Here is a 23773-nt window from a genome sequence, read left to right as displayed (position 1 = left end):
AAATGCAATGGTGATCAGGCTCGGGCATGGTCAGCAGGCTCCATAGCGCCCCCAAATGTAGGGCCGTGTCGGGACAAAGGTGCTCGGATGTTTATGAAATTTGGTGGGATGATTGGACACGTAATAAAGGATTTAATCCATATTTTTCAAAAATTTTTGGCTGGACAGGAAGTGGGCTTTTTTGTATTTCCTGCTGCGATTTAAAATTTTCGAAGACCTTGAGGCTTTTAGGATGTTCAAAAACTTTGCACACATGTCTATACTAATGAGTAGTTTTTATATTAGAATTGGGTATAAGCGTGGCTTGTCAGTTCTATAAAGTACTGTGATGTACTTTTCTTAGAGGGTTAAGCACACCCACCTCAAACTTGGTCAGACAATGCTTGATGATGCTTCATTGTGAATACTGTGAGGTTTTGTGAACGGCCTACCCATGGTGGCATGGTGATTTTCGATGATTTGCCATGGAAAAGGAAATTAATATAACTCAAGCACACATTGTCCAAACTGCCCTAAATGTTATATGTTTGATGCGAGTCGTGGCCTGAAGACATCTACATGGCTCTCGAGATTGGGTGTGGCAAAATGGCTCAAGGGGGCCCCCTAGAGAATTTCAACAAAGCAGACCCCACAGCACGTTTCACCTAGATGTATGACAATTGGTAGGCATGTGTGTCCAATGGAGATCTACAAAAAAGCCTCCTGGACCCATACCCTAAACCCAACTGGAAATCCACCATTTTGAATTTAGTGTGCACTTTATTGTCACTTCCGTGTGTCCTACTTTAACGAACTCCTCCTAAAGTTTTCGATCAGATTGACTCCAAATTTGGTCAGTACAATATTGAGACCTTTGAGATGCTAAATTGCAAATCTTTTTCACAGTAATTGAACAGCGCTTCTGGCAGCATGGCGAATTTAATGACAGGAAGTTATTGCAACTCCAATATATATTGTCCAATCTGTCAGTATCTTGGTCAGAAAATGAATAACCACCTTAAGATGCTTCACTGTGAAAATTGTGCGTTTTCGTTGAACAGCGTGGCTGTGGCAGTGTGGCGAATTCAGATGTTTCACCATTAAAGATGTAATGTGTTAGATCGTGTTACTTCACAGCCTACCTTCATAGGGGGCAGCATTTCACCTCTTTGCCTCAGTCAAGTTACAGTTTTTTTCAGTCGCTAACAAGTGTTTGTCCAACCAGTTGTCACATTTTCAAAACTCTAAACACAATTAGCACAGCATCGGTCTTTTGTGGCCATACCATTCACACATTTCATGTCGTTTTCACACAATATGCAGTCAGTGAACACATTTCCACAATGATTACATTTTCTTAACAGACAAGTTATACCTCCCAACAAAATTATGGATTGTTTTTCTATTATTTACGAATGTTAACACACAACATCCCACAATAGCAAAAACAATATTCCAAACCTTAGATACAGTATAAAAACCTCTGCTTCTGCAATGATATCAGTTCAAAAACAATATATCTCAGCTGATAATAAACAAACAATTGAATAATTGACACACAGCTGATTTATGTTGGGTAAACTGGGCCAACCACAGCTGATTCCAGTCAGGCTTAGACTCAGTGGCAGGGGTTATTTTTTTTTCTATTACATTGACACTTATACAGTAAAAGGAGGACTTTGAGGAGTGATGTTTTTGGAAACAGAAACAGAAAAAGACAAACACTGTAATGTCTGGAAGAGGAAGAGTAAGAGCAAGGGGCCCAGGGAGAAGAGCAAGCCCAGTGAGAGATGCAGTGAGAGGTGCAGGAGCAGTGAGAGATGCAGTGAGAGGAGCAGGGGCAGTGAGGGATGCAGTGAGAGGAGCAGGGACAGTGAGAGATGCAGTGAGAGGAGCAGGAGCAGTGAGAGGAGCAGTGAGAGGTGCAGGAGCAGTGAGAGATGCAGTGAGAGGTGCAGGAGCAGTGAGAGATGCAGTGAGAGGAGCAGGTGCAGTGAGAGGAGCAGGGCCAGGGAGAAGAGCAGGCCCAAGGAGAGGGCAAGGTAGAGGTGTAAGAATGCGTTGTGGTGGCATTCCAAGGGCTGCAAGAACAGTAGTCAGTGATGAAAGTCTTTCACTAAGAGAGGCTGGTGAAAGAGTGCTCCTGTAGTAAACAGTAAAGGAAAAATAAACTGATTTGCTTTTTACTGGAATGCTTTTGAATGTGAACATTACATGTGGACATACAGTTCCCAACCAAGAAATTTAGTGTAAAAACGGTGGATTGCATGTTGTGCATGCAAATACCTGTAAAACTGAAACATAAAAGTCTATGCAGTTTTTGTAATGTCAACAATAGCCAGTATTTTGAAACCTGGTGTACTTTGATTGACTGCATGTACCTTGTAAAGTGAAAACAAGTGTTATTCTTTGACATAATAATTTCATTTTGAGTCAGATTTCCAGTGTTTTGGTAAAGTTAGTGTGTGCAGAGAAAGATGTGTTCTATTTTGAAATGAAGAGTTAGTATATATTTAACAAAATGTGTTTTTGAGAAGAAAATTATCCATTTGGCCAATTGTGTTTTGTAGGTGTGAGTCTGTGTTAAGAGTTTAGAAAAAGTATCTGAAGTATGGGTAAGCGCTTGTTAGCGATTGAAAAAAACTGTAATCATATTGTTGTTTCACACATGTACCATATAATTTATTATTTATATGTGCATTTATTGTTGATAGTTGAAATTGTTGATAGCACTGAAACAAATTATGATTACTTGTAATATAGACAGTATGTTTTTACCTATAAAAATATGGAGGCAAGGGGATACTGCATGACACATGGGTGTCAGGCTTAGCAGCATGAGGATGGGATGATGACATCATCACAAAGGCAGAATTAGAAAATAAGGTTTATTGCCAGGTAGTTTTTTCTTACAACATATTTGGCTTGGTGTTTGGTGCATAATCCAATTAACGCATTTGTAGGAAATAACAATAAAACACAAAATACTGCAACAGTGAAAAAGATAAATATACATAGATACACATATTAAAAAATAAAACAATGAAAAAAACTATGTACAAGAGTGTTGAGAAAATCCCTGCTGAGCAGGATGTGCAAAAGTATGTGCAAAAAATAATGCTCCAAGGTGTTACTGTAATGTGGTTGTTGATTGATGAGGCCAGACACAGAAGCAAAAGCAAGTGCTGGTCCATCACTGAGGAGGACAGGACTAGAATACTGGTCCTGGTACAGACAAACATGTGATAGGAAAATTTGTTTAGATCATACATGTTTCAATTCAAACATGTTACGTCTGTTGTGTGCGTATATAATAAATATTAAGGATAGATATGAATATAGATAGATAGATAGATAGATAGATAGATAGATAGATACATACATACATACATACATACATACATACATACATACATACATACATGCAAACATGCTTTATTTATCCCCTAGGAGAAATGAATGTGCCCATTAGCGCATTGTTGATAATAATAATAATAATAATAATAATAATAATAATAATAATGATAATGTAATAATAATAATAATAATAATGAAATTATAATTATAATTATACTTATAATAAAAACAGTTAATAACAAATGAACAATAATTATTAGATTAGTCCACTTCCTTTGGCTGAGGTGTTGTATAGCCTGATGGCAGTGGGGAAAAAAGGATCTCTTGAACCTCTCTGTTCTGCAGTGCAGTGAGATGAGATGCAACAGTATGTCAGACAGAAGCAGCTACAGGTGCAGCAAACCTGTAGCTGCTTCTGTCTGACATACTGTTGCCCCAGCAGATTGCAGATTAAAAGAGTACACTGGCCACCACTGACTGATAAAACATGTGCAGCATTTCACTGCAAATGTCAAAGGACCTGAGCTTCCTGAGGAAAAAGAGCTGGCTCTGCCCCTTCCGGTAGATGGCATTCATGTTCAGGGACCAGTCCAGTTTACTGTCCAGGTGCACACCTGGGTATTTATACAGTAAGTGTGCACCACCTCAATGTCCTTCCCTTGAATGTTGACTGGCTGAAGGGTGGGCCCACACCTCTGAAAGTCTTGGAGGTGTTCAGAAGGAGGCAGTTCTTGTCGCTCCATTCACTGAAGGCCATCGTCAGATCCCTGTACTCCTCTTCCTGCCCATTCCTGATACGCGCCACAATAGCTGTGTCATTTGAGTATTTCTGGATGTGGCAGGACTCAGAGTTATATTTAAAGTCTGCCGTATACAGGGTGAACAGGAACGGAGCCAGAACAGTCCCCTGTGGAGCCCCAGTGCTGCTCATCACTGTCCCTGAGACACAGTTACCCAGTCTGACGTACTGTGGTCATCTTGTCAGGTAATCCACAATCCAGGACGTGAAGCAGGGATCCACCCCCCCATCCCTTCCAGCTTGTCTTTAAGGATGGGGGTTGGATGGTGTTAAATGCACTAAAAAACATAATCCTCATGTAACCACCTGGCTCATCCAAGTAAGAATGGGCCCAGTAGAGCATGTAAAGGATGGCATCATCCACTCCAATATTTTCCTTGTAGGTGAACTGTAGGAGGTCTAGTGCATGTTCAACCTGTGGCGTCAGAAGGTGGAGAAGCAGCCGCTCCAGGGTCTTCATGACGTGTGATGTGAGGGCCACCGATCTGTAGTCATTTCTCAGCCGGTCGCCCTACTTTAGGTACCAGAACCAGACATGATGTTTCCACAGGACCGAGACCCTCCCTGTTTGAAGGCTTAAGTTAAAGATCCTCTGGAGATGCTCCGCCAGCTGGGCTGCACAGTCCTTTTAACAGCCTTGGACACACACCATCCGGGCCTGTTGCCTTTCCAGGATGATGATGTTGCCTGGCTGTTCTTCTCTTTATAGCCAGTGATGGTCCTCATCCCCTTCCACACCTCTCTGGTGTTGTTGTGCTGCAGCTTCCTCTCTACTTTCCTTTTGTAGTGCTCCTTCACCTCCTTTTTCTGGTTGAGGAGGGTCTTGATGTTACTGGTGATCCAGGCGTTTGTTGTTTGGAAAGCAGTCTACAGTCCTTGCTGGTATTACAGTGTCCATACAGAAGTTAATATATTCCGTGCTACTTTCAACCATTCTATCAAGGTCAGAGTCTTTGCTTTTATCATTTTCCTATGACTCCAACAGTACATTCCAATCTGTGCACTCAAAACAGTGTTTTTGACACTCACTGGCCTCCGGGGTCCAGTTCCTGAATGAGCGGGTGGTTGCAGCCTGCCTCAGTACACAGGGTTTGTAAGAAGGCTGAAGAAAAACCAGATTATGATCTGATCTGCCAAGTGGTAGTAGAGCTGAAGCAGTGTAGGCCTCCTTGACATTTGCATACAACAGATCCAGTGTCTTATTTTCCTTTGTGGGACAGTCAGCATACTGAGTGAAGCCAGTCAGGTGAGAGGTGAGAGTGACATGGTTAAAATCCCCCGATATTGCAATGAATGCATCAGGGTGCTAGGTCTGTACTCTCACAACAGTCTCGTGGATGATGTCACATGAATATGCTAAAATAAATACAGTATTAGGCAGTGGTATAACCGTGGTATAAATATTCATTATTATGAATCAGCAGTATGAACATGTTTACACTGTGGCTCTGATATAATCAAAGTGGTATAGACAAGTGGTGCAGAGTGGAGCAGGGTGACAACTGTGGGCAGATGCATGCAGATCCTGACCCCGCTGGTTCAGGAACAATTCTACTAAATCACTAAAACATCTGTTGACATCATCAATCATACATTTATGCCACTTGAAATGTTTGTCAGTACAGTTTGTCATTTGCACTAATGATACTTTTACATTAGATGTTACTCACCAGTCTAAAAGAAAAGTTGTAGCTCTGCATCGAACCGCATGTCTTTACTCTTCAAGAGCTGTCTCCAGCGTTGAGAAGCCACGCCAGGATTTACTCGTGTTTTCTTCTTTTCTTTGATGTCGAATGTGGTTTTTTTGTAGGAGCGGTCCTTTGGGATGGAGATAAAGATTTTATTTGGAAGCTGTAGCGTAACTTCAATTGGGGGGGGGGAGTTGTTCTTCTTTGTGGGACTGAGGGCAGACTAGATGCTACACTGACTCACACAGCATCAAGTGTCATAAAGTGGTATTACAACACGGTGCCGGACGCAGCTAGTTGGTTAGCATGGTAATTTCAGTAGATATCTCTGAAATACAGTAGATGAAGGTCTTGGTTATGACATCATCACCATGGCTCATTCACATACTATTGACAGTGTTAGTTCATTTTTTGAACATTTTAAACAAAAATTCTGGCCAGATCTGTCAGGATCTTACACATTGCACCTTTAAACAGGAAGTTATTAGAACTATAGTATACCTTGCTCAATCTGCCCCAAACTTCACATGTTTGATGACTGTCCCACACTGAAGACATCTGTACGGTAATATGAAGTCATAGTCATAGACAACTGTCATTTGATATACATGAGATTTTCATGGTCTTATCTGCACTTGATGTACAGCAAGATAATGCATGTTTGGTGCATCTTGCATGCAATACACCTTGTCCACCAACACACAGTCCATGCAGGAAATCCTATGTGTGAGCATGGTGTCATATGGTTGTGACAGTGTGAGGCGGATTTAACCTGTCTACCGCCAGCATCTGAGGAGTCAGCAAGAATGCAAGGGCCCACTCAATGCTGCTTGCAGCTTCAAGTTATTTTTAATATTTAGATTTTTTAAAATTATGTAAACAGAAATGCAAACTGTTCCCACAGTCACACCTTCCCACCCACCTTTCCCACTCTTGCAAATGATCTTGCATCCAAAGAATAACAAAAATAATAAGAAATAATAAAAAGCTAAACCAGAGGTGTATGTACCGTACATAAAGAACATATTGCATTTACACCTATGTACAGACAGGTGACAAATCAATGAAAATGATGTATATTTACCTATTATTCCCATTCAAAAATAGTAAATACTGTAGCTCATACCTGTTGTTTGTAATAGTGACAATGAAATGACCATAAAATAGTGAAAAAACAATATTAGAAAACAAAGACATTCAAACAAAAACCATGAGTATACAATAATGTTAGTTGAGTTCTGAGCTGATGGTTCAATCACAGTCATTAATTTACATCACAAAGTTACTTCTTTGCAAATAGGCCCTACCTCACATCAAAGCATTGGGAAAAAAATGTAAATAAAATTTCTTATCAAGGTGTTAGTTCAGTACTAAGCTTACTTTGTTTTTATCTCTAGTATCAGATAACGCTTTAGAATTACATATACATATTATTAAATTTTTCATTTGTCCTCAGCTCACTACTAAGATCATTTCTCAAATGGAAGTACTAAAAGGCTTTGGCATAGAGTCAGTGGAAACAAAAGAGAAAAAGGACAAATCTTTTCATTACTTTACATGTCTGTTAGTGAAAAAGAAAAAATAAGAACATGGCTGGTGCCTCTGGGCTATGAGAATCCAGGTTGCAAACCAGCTCAGCAAAGCACCCCAGATACAAGTACCTGTCTGTGACACTGCTAGTTCCACAGCCCAAACAGTCAATACACGTGGCTATTTCACTAGGTATCTCAGTAGTAACAGTCAGTAGGAAAAAGAAGAAACTGAATAAAAGAAAGTGGATATCTGGTTAGCACCGCTAGTCCAACAAGCATTTGATGGAGATTAACAAAAAGTGCCTTATAGTCAATATCTGGAATGATGGATTATAAATAGTCCTTAACCTCATAAGCCGAGGAAAATATTTTCCAGCAGAATCTCTGTCATCTCCTCTTAGTATTACCTCTGGACTGTAATGATAATAATGGTAATAATAATAATGATTATTATTATTATTATAGTTTATTTGTATATCACTTTTCAATAGAAATAACAAAGTGCTTCACATGAAACCAATAGCAACATTAAACAAATCGAAGTGAAACACAAATGAATGAAATTAAAGACATCACACAATAAAAGCTTTTTCATGATAGTGTGTCTTAAGAAGTGAGATAAAACGGGGAACTGAATCTGCAAGGCTGATCTCCTCTATTAGGTTGTTCCAAAGTTTAGGGGCCCTAATGGCAAAGGCCCAGTCTCCTGTAGGACTCTGTAGTCCTCGTTGTGTCTCAAGTGTTGGTATAATTGTCTTAAAGTCAGTAGAAAGTGCTTTTCGATGGGTCTCTAAGAAGCTGGCTGTGGATGCCATGCTGACTTCATTGATAGCTTCACCAGGAGAATTGGCGCTGTGCTCTTTTTTGTTTTGTCTGGTTGATTATGTAACCAGTGTGTGATTTTTACACTCAATATTGACTGTGTTGTGTTCTGAGGAGTGGAATGAAGAGTCAAAAACCTGCTCAACGTCAGTTATTAAAGAAACAAAGGTAAGCAGCTTTGGACCCCACTGTATGTCTACTTTGTCTTTGTCATTTTTTCACCAAACCACAAAACAGCCCGTTTGGGACTAATTTTCTTTTTCTTTTTTTTATGTTTTTTTTGGTGTGTGTGTGTGTGTGTGTGTGTGTCTGTGGGTAGAGGATAATGTAGTTGAATCAAATACTGTTTGCTGCATCAGTGTTGTGAGTTCACATCACTTCCTGTGGGCATGAGACAGAAATGGACAGACAGAGAACAGTTTATCTGTGCCTGGATGTTGACTAGCTGTCTGTCTCACTCTGTGTCTGTTAACTCTCTGTTTATCTGGACTGACAGCTCTGACAGTGCTGCTGTCACACACACACACACACACACACACACACACACAAGGTGGAGAAATACATATACAAGACTAAAAAAAGTTTTGAAGGTCTTTCTTTTTATACAGTTTGCTGTTTTAGAGAATTAACTTCAAATTGAATTATTGGATTTTTATTAATCAATTGTCAATACTTTACCAATACATTTTTGGTGTGTGTGTTGACAGGACACAAGGGAAAAAAGAGGAGGGTATGGCATGCAACACAGGAATAGGCTGAAGTAGGACAGAGGAGGTTGTGTTTATGTGGCGTGTGCTGTAAGCTACCTCCTAATATTTGTAAAGTATGTATAGCCATGGTTACGTGAAAAAATAGTTTAACTTACTATTAAACCTAGTGTGTCCCTCCCATGTTTCAAATGTTAGATATTTAACCAAGACCACCATATTTCCTCAACTTTAATGAAGTGCTTTGAATTTCCTAAACACAACGATGAAAACGATCAAAAAGCTTCAGGTGGCACGAGCAGATACTGTAAGAAAATATTTTATATGTTCTGTATAAACACTTTGTGTTAGTGGCAAGCAGTTTGAAGATACAGTATGTTCAGTATAACCAGTACAGTGCAATGTTTCTTACAAAACCTATTTGATAAAGTTAGCTTGGACCTTGAATTATTATCACGTTCCATTTCCTTGATTTTTCCTTTATCGGCAGATCGAGTTTTTGTGTTGTCATGGAGCTGGTTCAGGTGTCATCCTGTAACCTTTAAGATGAGCTCAATAAACTTCAATCACATGATAACAGGTGGAGGTATATAAAAATGGTCTCAGTGTGATGGTGTCAGATGCGAATATCCTCCTTGATCTTTCTCTGGCTGCTCACTGACTCCTGGTTAATGACCTTTGACCCTCCCAGTGGAAGGTATAAGTGGTTTTGGTTTCCTTGTCTTTAAGAGAGAAAAAAATCTCTGAGTGGTTTGTGTTGATGAGATGTTCTGACAATCCACACATATAAGTGACTCCCTCTGAGACGTGTACATTTTAATGTAATTTTAATATTATATTGGATAAAAAAAGATCAACTTCAAAGATAAGCTTCATTAACAGGGGAAATTAGCACATTATTTGTGCTTCTAATCAGAGTTTGGAACCCTATAAAAAGTATTTCAGTTGTTAAGTTCACTCCTGTAATATCCTGTACTCGTGCAGATTGTGCACATCCTGATTTAACTATGTGTGTGTAAGCTTGCAGTCCACTTTGTTCCATGACTAATAGTGTAATTAAGGCCTGTTGACGTGCATCAAGCAGAAGCCTTTGAGGTTACACTGAAACTCACATGTAGAACTGAGCAGCCATCTTCAACATCAAAAAGAACAAATGGTCATCATGGAGGAAAACATCATCCCTCTGTCTGTTTTCTTCTTCTTATTTCTGTCATTTACAGTACATTCTCATTTCAGCTGAGGCAAAATTCAGTATTATTGTTATGTCTTTGTCAAAACTGATGTGGGACCCCACAGCAGAGACAAAACACAAAACACACCAGCAATAACTATACAAGGGAATTTATTGGGGCAAAGGCAATGGTGATGGTGAATGTGGAGGGAGAGTGGGAGTGGGTCCGAGGAATCCGGGTGGCTGGTGAGAACACTAGGCAGGAGTATGGGGAACACTGGAAGCCAAAGGCAGGTTAGTAACACATTCTGGAAACACGAGGGACAGCTGGAGATCCAAAAGCAGGTAGATGGCATGGCGTCAGCTGAATGGGGCAAGATCAGCAGCCTACAAACTAGGAATTTTTCTGGAGCACAGGAGAATGAAAGTTACTACAGACAAAATCACTGGGAATATCACAATATAACTCCATAGTCACAAAAACTAATCAGAGCAGCCGAGAGCATAACTACCACTGTGAAGAGCGGAACAATCTGGTGATGAATGGATGGATGACCAGGGTAGATATACTGCAAATGAGCTGCTGTCCAGACCACGCCTCCGCTGAGTCACCTAATGTAAGGGGAAACACACAGACACAGACACAGACGCAGACACAGACGCAGACACACACACACACACACACACACACACACACACACACACACACACACGGGGGAAGGGGAGACAAACAGGAGAAGGAAAAAACAGGAAGACATAGTGGGACTGTGAAAATCTTGTTTGAATTCCTTTTAATCACTGTATTCATTAGTACAGGTGAGAGATAATGGAATATGTATTTAGTTTTGTTTTCGTCTTTTCCTTCCTTTTCTTATCTCTCCCTCTTCATCATTCCTTTTTCCTCCTGTCCTTCCTACCTTGTACAAATTTAATATGCTCTCATTGTCTTTCTTTTTGTGTCTCTTCAATATAAAAAGAGACAGAGACTTGGTTCACCTTAGCACACAATGACAGTAATGTCATGACAGTAGTTCAACAATATCAGTGATACAGAGATAACTTTGTGTGACATTTAAACTCACATTGTCTCATACATGTTTGATGATATTGTGCCACATCCAAAGACATTTAGCTGAATGAATCTGAATGAAGTTTGCTGAAGACATACAGTAGACCACATGTGCATCTAGACAGACAAATACAAGATCTCACTTACAAAAAGATAGAAAATCTTTATTGTGCCTTTTGTCATGCCAGAAGACATGTAGTCAGTCAGAATCATTTACATGGCCTTTACATAATAATACATGACTTAACCACTAAAGAGACAACTTGTCTGTTTGTATATCTCAATTCCCTTGGCAGGATGTTGAGATACGGACCAATGCAGCTCTTTACTTGCCCCAGATCAGCGACCTCTTGAACCGAGTGCCCCGTCAGATGCTGCTGCTGCTGAAGACCAACGACCTGCTGCGGGGCATTGAGACCACCTTACAGACCAGAGCTTCGTCTTCGTCCTTCATCAACATGTCCCGCTGCTGCATACGCGCCATGGCCAGGTCAGAAAAACTAGCCTTTCCTTAAACTTCATAAGACATGTTGTTCATTTGTTCACAGCCACATTTAAAAGGGAGTGTCAGGAAAATATAACCGATGTTTCTGTAACAATTTGAGGAAGTACAAGGTCCATTCTGCACTAATTGACTCAAATATGATAAACCCATCATGCAAATTGAGGTGGTTTGGCCAGATTACGAGTGTTGCTCTGAATTCACACAGGAGGTGACACTGATATGGTGTGAGGTGAACCACATTTTCAGTCTGTTTGCCAGCTGGCATTTTTGGTATGAAGCCTTGTAGAAGGTAGATGAACTTTTCAATACTTATATAACTTTTAATTTTGATTGGAGTCTGCATATTGATCATTTAGGAGGCTAATTAGTTAGTGATGAGTGTATCCAGGAAAATGAACATGCGTAACAGACCACTTTTACATGTTTTCTTTTTCCCAATGAAAGCCACACATAAAAACTGAAAATGTAGGTCAATTATTTTTGTATTATACTGTGGCCAACAACACTGTGATGCTTCTACCTATTTGACCTGTCTTTACATTCTGTTGTTTAGAATTTAGACATTTCTGACTTGGGCACCCTGTTAGTTGCATCAGAGGACACTGTGACAGACAGGAATACAGTCAGTAGTTTTCTCTCAACATAGTTTTAATTCTGGAACAGTTATAGAGACATTTCATTTTGTTCCAGCAGACAAGATGAAGACTTAACTCACACGTGACTCCTAAAGGATCTGTGAATTATATTATTCAGTGTGTGAATCTTATACATACTGTACATACATAGTGTCAGAACTAAAGACAGACCAAGCTGACAAGTAAGTCACTTTGGAAGAGAAACTGAGGTTTGCCACTGTAGGTTTGGAGAGGAGGGATGTGAGTTGTCACTTCAGATCACAGCTGAAGGCGGAAGGATGGGGCTCTGAAGGTCTCTAGCCTGGTGCTGTACTGCTGACAGTGTTGGAGCTAGTCTGAATGAGGATATCTTATAAAATATTAATCAACTACAATGCCAGGAGTAGTAATGTAATACAGGCACAGGGGGACTCCAGTGTTGTGTTTCACATTGTGTACATGTGCTGTCAGCAACCAAAACTAGCCCCTCTCAGGCATGGAGCTCCTTTTCTGTTTGTCCCTGATATTTCTAAATGCAAGACCAAGTAGATCAAGATGAATATCTTCCTGGCAGCCAGGGTCTGATTGTGTGGAGGTTGCGTGTTCTCTCAGTGTTTGCATGGGTTCCCTCCTGAAAAGAGATATGCAGGTGGAGCACATGCAGCTGTCTCTTTTGTCATCAAATGAACCATGTACACTATGGGACTTCTAGAAGTTGAGAGTGGCTAAACTATAGCTACATTAGCTGATGAAGAATTTTTACATATGCTGTTACACAGGTGAGGACACTGATAGGACTCATTAATGGCCCCACCAGGCTGCAGTGGGTCATTACACCCTACAGTGGAAAAATGTTATGCCATTCTTAGGGCTCTCTTTTAACAGTCTAAGGTGCAAGTGGATTTACGGTGTGTCCATATTCACTTTTGCTATTTTAACAGCAGAAAAAAACAGTTGCTGTTCCAGGCACATGGTTCAAAAGGGTTGTACTTAGTCTCTTCATTAATCATGGAAGTGTTTTGGGTGAAACATGCAATAAACCAATCATAGTGCATCTCCCATTCACAGCTGTGCTTTCTCATTTGTGGATTGTTGTTATAATGGCGCAGTGTTTCACACAGAACTGGATTATATTTGTGGCGAGTTGATCACATGTTGTCACTGACCAGTAAGTCCAGTTCTGCTCATATTCAGTCATGAAGTATTAGGTAAAGAAAAATTTGACTTGATTCACTAGATGAAAAGTCAGGGGATCACCAAAGTTATTACAATTCATCCTGAGATGGACATTAACATTTGAACCAAACTGGATTTTTCACTGTAAACCGAAATGTCAGCCAGTTGGTGGTACTAGAGGAAAAGTCAAAGGATAAACAAAATCAGAGGGCCTCATCATCTTGGCACTTGTGGTGTGTGATTCTACTGATTGCCTTTCCCCTCCAATACCAAGTAAACCCCAGGTAGGTCTCACTGATACCGAACGATACTGATACTTCATAGATACTTCATCAACACACAAACTGAAGCCTGGACAGACGATCAGTAACTGTGATAGCTACTCTCTCTCTCTCTGGACATTTTTGGGGGCAGGTGCTCAAGCGGAAAAAAGGGCATCCTTGCCATAATTATTTAATAAAGTTATTTACATATGTATTAATTATTAATTTCAATATAATACATTTGCAAATGTTTAAAGCTCAACAGATTTCAACAAAATTATCAATGTACACAGAGACAATGCTCTCTAGCATTGACTATTTCTACATTTATCACAAGAACAGGCAACAACAAAGAAAACAGTGCCACACTGTACATGCTTTGGGGCATTTTCACGTGTATAGTTTCTTTGCTTATTGTCTATAAAATAATGATTTAATATCAACTAATCTTTACACAAAACTGAAAAATATCTATAAATAAATAAAATAACAAACCAACCAATCGATCCTCCAAACTACAATGTAGGCCTATGTCCAGTTGCAACAAATAGGAAAAGTGTGTTCTGTGTACTTAGGTGAAAAGAGCATTATGCCACTATTGGTAAATGAGCAAAATCAATTTTGTGCATGATAATTAAGGGTTAAGCTCCCAAAAATACCAACAGTAGGATATGATGTTTATGATTGATGCATTACAACTGTCAGCCTCATCAGACTGTAACTGTTAGTGTCCAACCATACAGCTACTTTTTCTGAAGCAAAATTTTAATGGGCTATTTGTCATATAGCAAAATTCAAATAATATAATAAAATATTAGTAGTAATATTAAGTAGTAGCTCTTCCTGTTCACTGAGCCCTGAGCCTAGTCTGTTAACACTAATAAACTACTTTCATTAAATGTATCCTTATTACTAAAGGAGGCAGAGGAAGAATTAAACATAAGACACAGGTTACAGTAAGTGTTGAGTTTGTATTAACACGTTATGCAGTAAAATTAAAGAGGACCTATTATGGCCATTCTTAGTGTTCATCATTTCATTCTTGGTGTGTACTAACATTGATTTACTTTGCTTTAATGTTCTGAACATCTAGTCACCTTCTGTCTGAAACGCCCCCCCCCCCCGATTGGTCAGCTTGACAGCAACTACCATGGCAACGAAACATTCTGTATGTCTTGTGTAAACAAACGGTTGTGGTGCTTCGGTTCTGTCTTAACGTTTTGAGCAAGAGTCCGATCCTGAATCAGAACATGACAAACCCGATCTGGACTGGAGAAGTAAACAAGCATACCCACTGTCAGGCAGCCGGAGCGAGGGAAGAGGCAGAAATATGGAGAGTGCTGCGAATCAAGACACTGGACAGTCTGCAAAGACTTCGGATGACAATATTCATAACTTGAAGAAACCCTTTTGATTTTTTACGTGTGGACACGAATATAGATAATGAAGGAACAGACAGACAGTCGAGAGGTATGGAGTCTCCACTGCGTCACCTCCTGCTGGTTTACGATGCTGGTAAATCTGAATGAATTAAACTTTTGTGTGCATAGTTTCTGAAAAATGAACTCAGCGGTTAAATTGTGGATAATTTATCCAAGCTCACAAGGTATAGCATATCAATACCGACAAACATTTAAGCATTTATAGCTTTGCTATGCTGCTACTTATTAAGATGATCAGGTCGCCATAACACGGTAAACAACAAAGATCCACAATACCTATGCAGACTGACAGGCTGTGAGGCTGAGTCCCCTGTTCGGCCACATTAAGTGTGAATTACAGAAATAACCGTTGTGAAAATGAAGCATCTAACTGTGCGCGGTTTATGGCGCAGTCCTCCTTGAAGTGCTCACACTATAATGTTTGGAGCAGTTGAGAAACACTGTCTTTTCAGCACGGCTACAACACTAAAGAAAACTCTTCATTATAAGTAGTTATGTGCTGTGCCATGTGTGTGGGCGTGCCAAGCTTGCAGGGGGTGTCCAGCTTGCAGGTGGGCAGCACCAAGAGACATATAAACGTCAATAGGACCAGGAAGTAATGTCTGGACCCCCAACTAGGTGTTTCATAAAAAGGAGAAAATTGGGTTTTTCCCTGACAGAGTTACTCCCTTTGGTGTAAACTTTGATCCTTGTGACTCTGGAGACCATTTACATGCACAAAAACCTATATAACACACTATAAGTAAGGGAAAGTTCAGAAAAGCGTAATAGGTCCCCTTTCTCATGGTCAACGGCAGCAACTGAAAACGAGGCTTCATATTAAAATACAACTCTGACCAACTCTACATGTCAAACAGAGGGAGTTAGACTTAAAGACCTCTTATAAAAGTCTGTTACATTCTGGAGTCTATGTTAAAAAAGACTAAACTATTGTGGATCCAAACGGAGGCTGTGCTCTGTGTGAGAGACTAAATAACAAAGATAGTCTGTCTCTATAACTTTCTCTCTGAGCGACCTTTTGTGTATAGCGTGTGTACAGCTGAACTCACAGCTCAGTGTTTGTCTTTCATTTATGTGTTTGGTGATTTTGTCAGATGGCGCCACAGTTATAAAATCGAGATTTGACTAGAGGTCAAGACATAGTTTGACCTATTCTTGTTGTTAATCTTAATGGAGGCTGTTGCCCGAGTTAAGCTGCTTGTATTTAGATGTTTTGATAGTAGTTTCATTTCATAACAGTGACAAACAATACTGAGGCCTAGGACAAACACAATGTTATCTGGTTATCACCAATGAAGGCAGGTCAGCTGAAGCGGACGCAGCTCCACAGTGCTCTCAGTCTGTGTACGTTAACTGTGGTGGCTGTGATGAGGGAAGCTGAAGAGGGAGGGGCAGAGGCTCGTGTGTCTCAAATGCAGTTGTTGGACATTACAACACGCTTTTAGATGAGAAATGATGCCATGGGCCAAATTTAAAAACTTAAAACTAGAAAAAGAAACTGAAAAAAGATGTCTTGCAAAAAGGGCACTCATCTGGACAGATGCCAAAGAGGCAGGTGCTTGAGCACTACCTGAGGTCTATCTGTGCATGTGCCTGACCTCACAGTCCTCCCACACGCATCACATACAGCACTGTAGCTGTTCTGAGAACTCACACAAGACTACACTTACTGTAGTGGCCAAAAAACCTCCAGATGAGTCTGTCCTTTAACTCCTGTCCTATTTATCTTTTACCAAGGTGGAGTGAGCAGTGTGTCTGACGTGCAGTCACAAAAGATCCAGTGACCAGTGTTGTTCTCAGATGAATGGAATTTATTGTCAAAACATGAAAAACAAAAAATTGAAGCAAAATATGACGTTGCTTATGTGTCCATTGATCTGATGATGCTCCGGTCAATGACAGTATCGCTGCTTCCGGCTGCCAATCCCCCGTCTTACCTCAACCTTCAAAACTTAAAGGTTAAGCCCCGCCCTCCCCACCTGAGGAGGGAGGAGGGCGCACACTTACTGCTACAAATAAAATTCATTGTTTTTAATCAATAATTCATCCTAAATAATCAATATATCCTGTGAATAGAAATAAATTAAATAACCTTAAATGCAGCTCCTACACTTATAGTTACACGTATAGCCATCATTAATGTCAACAACCCTTTATTTAGACCTGCTGTTAGCACTGTAACTTTCTACTGTGTCTTTGTTGATAAAATACACATTTACCCCAAATGACTGAGTTTAGATATAGATCTTTTGATACAAGAATTGATCCTACAACACATGGGATTAGACGTATTGATATGTCAGGATCAATCCACACACCACTGGTACCATGATTGTCTGGTCAGAATCTCAAGAGATATTTCAGACGTTCTGCCTGCTTGGTTAAAAATTCATCCTACCTAACCTTCTCTTTGTTCTTCTGCTGCTTTTCCAGGCACAAGAGGAGTAAGGCTCAGTCCAGGAGGAGGCATCTGCAGATACAGCTGGCGGAATCTCTCAGCCTGTGGAGACTCACCATGTATGAACTGTTTCTGTGGGTGAAGGGCTCCATGTTGGTACATTGGCTCACTGCACTGCTGGCTTTTCTGAACTGAAGCACATCTGGACATCACACTGGAACATTAACAACAGGCTGCAACTGTTGGCTCTCGGGTGTATATACACTGCATGTTAACACATTTTAAATATGTGCCACTCACACATATACACACTGCATGTTCTCCTATCACACATTTGTACTTCTGTCTTTGTGAGGACTATTGACACAGTGCATTCCCTAGGCCCTGGCCCTACCTCTAACCAAAGTCTAACAGCTCTCTGAAGTTGTGAGTTGTTGTCCTCACGCAGTAAGATCTATAACTCAAACTGGTCCTCACAAAGATATAAGATTACAAGTACACACACACACACATACATGAGTGCATACATACAAGGACAGGATGCTGATGTCTTTGAACACCAGGAGCAGCTTGTGGCTGTTGGTAACTTTTTAGGCCTCACGATCACAACAGTGCTGAGATAAACTATTTTCTCATGATTGTGTCATAATTGTATTTAATTTACTCAGGATTCTGTCTTATTCTATTTAATTTAAGAACATTATGAACAGATAATGATTTTTCTCATAACCCTGAGATATTGAACCATTATCTCCGTATTTACTCCATACCAGTGCCAGAAACCTGGTCACACTGACTGTATCTCTGAGATGTGCTATGAAGTCCTGTGTGTATGGATAAATCGTAATGTGTCAAGAAACAGTCCCACCACATAGCTGCCCCTGAAAGCACAAATAGTGTGTTTTACACTATGAATGAAAAACAACATGTTTATTCGTTTATTAGTTTAGCCCCCCCACTCTTGATGTCTTGACTCCAGCTCCACATACAGATAAGATATTGATACCCATCTTCTCAACTCACTTTCAGAAAAAAAGCAGATAAACATACAGACAGGTGACAACTTACAGGAAAACCTGAATACATGAGTGGAGAAACCTAATGAATGCAGGTGCACTGCATGGTACAATTAAGCAATTAATGTCCAATCATGCTCATGTGTATAAAATTGTGAACAGGCCCAGCTGATTCATTTTTTATCACAAAATGAAAAGATCAAAGTGACTTTGAAAGAAGGGGGGGGGGGGGGAAGTGACATGTCAGTTGAGTCATCCTCCATATTCTCGACATCTAGGTCATGTGTGGCGTACACCAAGAGAAAGGTACAGGCCTGAATGCCTAATCTCAGTGGCTCTCTTCTGCTGTGGGGGGCATTTTGCTGGCATGGTTTGGGTTCACTTGTCCCCTTAGAGGGAGGGGTCACTGCAAATCAATACAGAGTTGTGATTACTTTTATCCTATGATGAAACATTTCTGTCCTGATGGGAGGGGTCTCTTCCAGGATGACTATGCTCCCATCCACAGGTCATGAGGGGTCACTGAATGGTTTGAGTATAAAAATGATGTGAATAATTTTGGCCAATGGCAATCACCAGATCACAACCCAGTTGAACACCTGTTGTTACGATTAACTGGTGACCCTAGAGCACAGGGAGACAAGGGTTAGAACGAGCATAGAAATGAGTAAACGAGCTTAGCTTACACAATACTAAGTGGCTTGAGAGCGTGACACCAAACAGAAAACACTGGAAACACAAGGGAAATGGGAATCATTGCATAAACCAACATGTTAGACAGCACTCCTCACCACCATCATCAAACGCATGAGGGAATATCTTTTAGAAGAATGGTGTTCATCCAGAGATTTGTAGAATCAATGCAAGGCTCTTTATGTTGGTTTGTCCTTTGATTTGTCTCTCTTCTGTATTTCTCAAAATGTCGTAGATATTCAAGTATGATATGATGTGGGATGGAACATGTGACACAAGTTTATATTTTCTTATGAAATCAATCATATTATTACTTGAGGTAGCAGACTTTCTAAAACAATGCATGCTCAGTTATCTCACTATCTGTCAGATGAGTTCTTGAGATAATTGAATGATCATACTACATATTGCGGCTTTTTAGTACCTTAAAAGTCGTTTGTGAGGCAGAATAGGTCCTGTATATTTGTGTGACACGCTGCTGCTGTTCCAGAGAAACACACTGAGTCCAGAGAAGTTTCGGAGGTTTTAATGACACAATACTGCAGTGGCTTTACACGCGCCCATATGATGTTAAATGTGTACACTTGGCGAACGTGTATCAAAGCAAACAAAAGAACAAAAGCGATAATGAAAAGCGGTCAACAAAAATTACGGCTACCTAGACTCGCCTCTCTCCCCCAGTGCAGGTGAAGCAGGTTCTGATATAACCTACCGGCTGTCAACGACGGTGCTCATGTGACCCCAAACACTGCATATCCCCATGGCAACAAGACAAAACTAATCACACACAGAATAACCGATCAGAAGCAATATATGGCTCCTACACTACAGATCTAAAACACTTACAGTGAGGCTGTATAATCTGAAACTTAATGCCTTATAAAAGACAGTGAGGCAGCCATGGAGGTTGTACAAAGAAGAGTTACCAACTAGGGCTGGGTACAGATTTACTGAATCGATCGATTCAGTATTCCATTCCGATTCACAAGGTCCCGAGTCGATTCAATTCCCATTTCGATTTGATTCATTTTGTTTTGATTCGTTTCGATTTGATTTTGATTCAGCCAGAAATATTTCAGTTACAACATAAATTTTTCTTGAATATGAATTAGATTCTCAGAGAACTAATGCTGTGAAGTGTACCTCTAACCTGGTGCATTATTGAAAATATTAATGTTTACATTGCCAGTGGACACAAAGCAGTTAGATTAATGAATGTTCTATTTAACATGACCAACAGTTTAAACACATCTCAAGAAATAATACATGTAGTATGCGATGTTACACACAGCTTCTTCTTGTACACCTCAAATATAGCTTGGCTTTTGTCCAGTTCGTAACTGTCTGCATAGTTTTTTAATCTGAAATTCAGCCACACATCTGCCTTTAGAATTGCCGCTGACTTCACTGGGACCTCGTCTTTCATGTTTTTGTCTCTCCCGTGCAGAGGTGTAGTGCTGTTTGTTTACGTACCAGAGCTCATATGGTGAACGCGTATGGTTGAGTTGCAGCTCTTTTCAAAGGTTATGTAACCTCTGTTCCTACGGTGGCAAGTTTACATTAATTTACTAACTTGTGTCGAGCAAATGAAGCTGCATTAGAAACATCCATTCAGAGGAGAAGCTGCAGTGCAGGCGTAGGTCGACCTAAGCTTACAGGCTAGGCTGTGAAAACATAGTTAAGCTAGCTTTCTATGGAAGCAGCACAAGCTGTTCAAGTGTAACAGACTGACTTTTTCATGTTTCTGTGTAAAAGCATCACAGATAAAGAAACTGTCAGAAGAGTGAATGATGAATGAAAGAATGATTTCTGTCATTTCATCTTTATTACTTAACCATTTAATTAACTGATCAGCTCAGAGGCTACCAGCAGCGACTCTGAGAAAAAAAGTGGCGGAGCATTGTTTCGGCAGCTCCCCCAGCTCTCCACCTATGCTCACCTGACCAGATCTCATTGTGACACACATCACACATCCACAGGAGAGTTTAAAAGATGTATATTAAAAGATCGATCTCGGGTTTTATGAATCGATATTGGATTATTCAATTGAAGACCGCTTTTAATTGAAGAATCGATTTTTTCATCACAGCCCTATTACCGACCATTCAGTCAGTAGCAAGCACAACTGTAAAGTAGTAAATCAATCAGATACCAGATCAGTAAGTAATACAGCCAGACAGGAAGTAAGTCATACACAAATGCAGGTATCCAGTCCAGGGGCAGAGTGCACTGACAAGCATGTGCAAGTTGTCACAGGATGATATTCACCTGCACCTTCATTTCAAAGAAACGAAGTGATGGTAAACATGCGCCAACAAGGCTGAAGAAAACCAGATAAAAGGTTTATATGAAATATAAGAGGGCCTTTAGAGTTGTTGTCACTTCAGGTAATGTGTAGTTCTGTTACTACTGATTAATTCCTGCTCCTCAGAAGCTACCTCAGAATGAAGTTTGCATCAAGTCAGTTAAATATCTGATGCGGTAATGCTTCAATAGTTTCAGTCTTTTTATTTACTATGTTTACTACTTCATTGCTCTTGTTTTTAGGTCAAGTGCTGTTCACTCATTCCACAAGCACTTTTATATTCCTGCTGATATTCTCTTTCTTTTCCTGTCACTCAAATAGATGGTTACAGGTTGCGCCCCCCAAACCCAAGGTATGACATTGTGTGATTGACTGTGATTGGTCTAAAATGCAACATAACGTATTGTGTTGCTGTCCAGAAAAACTTCTTCTCTATGGTTTATTGCATTATTTTTTAAGTGGCTTAATTCTGTATTTTCCTCTTCACATCACTGTTGTCATTGTTGTAACAAGGTTCCTATTTACCTTGTGTCTTCTTTTTCCCACACATTGAGGGAGGGTTCTTTGTTGATTGTTTGGTCGCATCATTTCTGACTGTGTCATAATGTCACATCAAACCCTATATACTACATTGTGCACTATAATGCACACTTTTTTATTTGTGTCACGATTCAGTGTAAAATGTAGGCACTGTATAGGGCTCTTTACACTGTACACTACTTCCTGCTTATAGTTCCACAATGCAATGCTTCATCTTTGATGTCTGCATAGTACAGTGTTGCAGAAATAAGTTATAATAAGCATATTTGCAGTTCTGAATCCTGAGGTCTGTGTTGTTTAAATGGGTTTTTGGTTCAATGACTGAAATAAGCTCTGTGGTTAACACATTTGAGACATTTTCACTTTTCATTCTATGACATAAAATATTTCAGTAAATACCACACGTGTTTTTTTTTTGTTTTTTTTAAGATTTTACGTGTCTTAACTATTAAACATCTTCATGTTAAAAATGGAAACTGATCTACTCACCAGTCCACCTTTACAGCCTTCTTGTGTAGTCACTAACTTTGTCAGAGGAAAGGCTGTTTGAATGGACAGAAATACAGCTGTGGGAAGATCCAGCCATTCCCTGTGAATTGGGATTATCAGTCATTTCGCCACGATTTCAACCAGCCAATCAAGTTGTCCCTGTCATACTTTAAAATCTGTTCTCCTCTCTCCTGTTGTCAGCTGTCATTTCAGCGCGGTTGCTGTGAACGGCATACGTTCTACTCACCCCATGTCACATTTGCATTATTGTTAAGTAGATGTCTTGCACCGATCATTATCCTGTCCCAGAGGTTTTAAATCTCAGCTTGTCATTCTGCAGGAGATTGCTTCTACCATCCTCGGGCAGCAGTCAGCGGCCTAGGAGCACTCTTCTTGGTCTATGCAGCAACTTCAACAGATGAGCAGATTCCTGAGTCGCAACTCTAGGCCGAGCATCATTCAGCTTCTGGCCTCTTTCTCAGCCCCACAAGTTGGCGGTTCAGACGATAGCTGTGATCTGTCTGGTATCCATTTCTTCCTGGACAAGACTCAGCTGCTTCAGCCGGTTCCCCCACCTGTGACACTTAGAGCAGGCACTTCTTTGCAATCTACACTTTCATCACCTCAACAGTTCCTGACTGACTTCATGCAATCTGCGGGGATCGCCTCAGCTCTGCCTCATCTTCAGTGACCGTGGCCGCACACAGGCTTCATGCTGCAGCCCGCCTTATGCCTCATCACACTCATGCTTTGGAGGCTACTCCAAAGGCTACATACAAATAATGTTGTATTGAAGAAGACTCAAATTAGCAATTGACACCATAAACTCACAGGAACGTTTACTGAGGTATAATTAAGCAAGAAGTAGGGCTTTTTCCTATATTTCAATACAATCTGAATTTTCTTGCAACAGTGGAGTGGTCATTTATAGAATGCAAGACTTTTCACTTTTCAGACCCTGAGTCTATGTTCCTTTTTATGTGTGCCTGCTTATATTGTAGACATATATCATTCATCCTAAACCCCTAAAAAATAAAAAAATAGCTATTAAGTGTGGACATGTATGTTTCAATTGATAAGAAAACATACATAAGCATATAGAATTTTAGATGTTTGTTGTGTCAAGAATTTGCAAATGGAAATGTATCATTAATGGTGAGTGTAAAGGACTAGTTTTCAGTTAATGTAACCAGTGACAACTTACTACA

At 40.1% G+C, this 23773-nt stretch overlaps 1 protein-coding gene across 2 annotated transcripts in view; it reads left to right on the top strand.

The window, feature by feature from the left end:
* Positions 1–23031, top strand: part of adck1 (aarF domain containing kinase 1) — a 142271-nt gene extending 119240 nt beyond the window's left edge. Inside the window, exons 10-13 of one of the 2 annotated variants that reach the window (XM_022750621.1) lie at positions 11421–11614; positions 17558–17641; positions 21858–21888; positions 22906–23031. In XM_022750621.1, coding sequence (XP_022606342.1) covers positions 11421–11614; positions 17558–17641; positions 21858–21888; positions 22906–22947 — 351 coding nt within the window. In that variant the 3' untranslated portion in view covers positions 22948–23031. Of the gene's footprint in view, positions 1–11420; positions 11615–17557; positions 18701–21857; positions 21889–22905 lie in introns of those variants that run through there. The other variant, XM_022750620.1, reaches the window with a different exon arrangement.
* The last annotated feature ends 742 nt before the right edge of the window (positions 23032–23773 follow it).

This window comes from Seriola dumerili, unplaced genomic scaffold, assembly GCF_002260705.1.
Source record: "Seriola dumerili isolate Sdu_G_001 unplaced genomic scaffold, Sdu_1.0 BDQW01000149.1, whole genome shotgun sequence".
NCBI lineage: Eukaryota > Metazoa > Chordata > Actinopteri > Carangiformes > Carangidae > Seriola > Seriola dumerili.
Note: the sequence above shows the minus strand (reverse complement) of the source record. Positions and strands in the feature narration are given on the sequence as shown.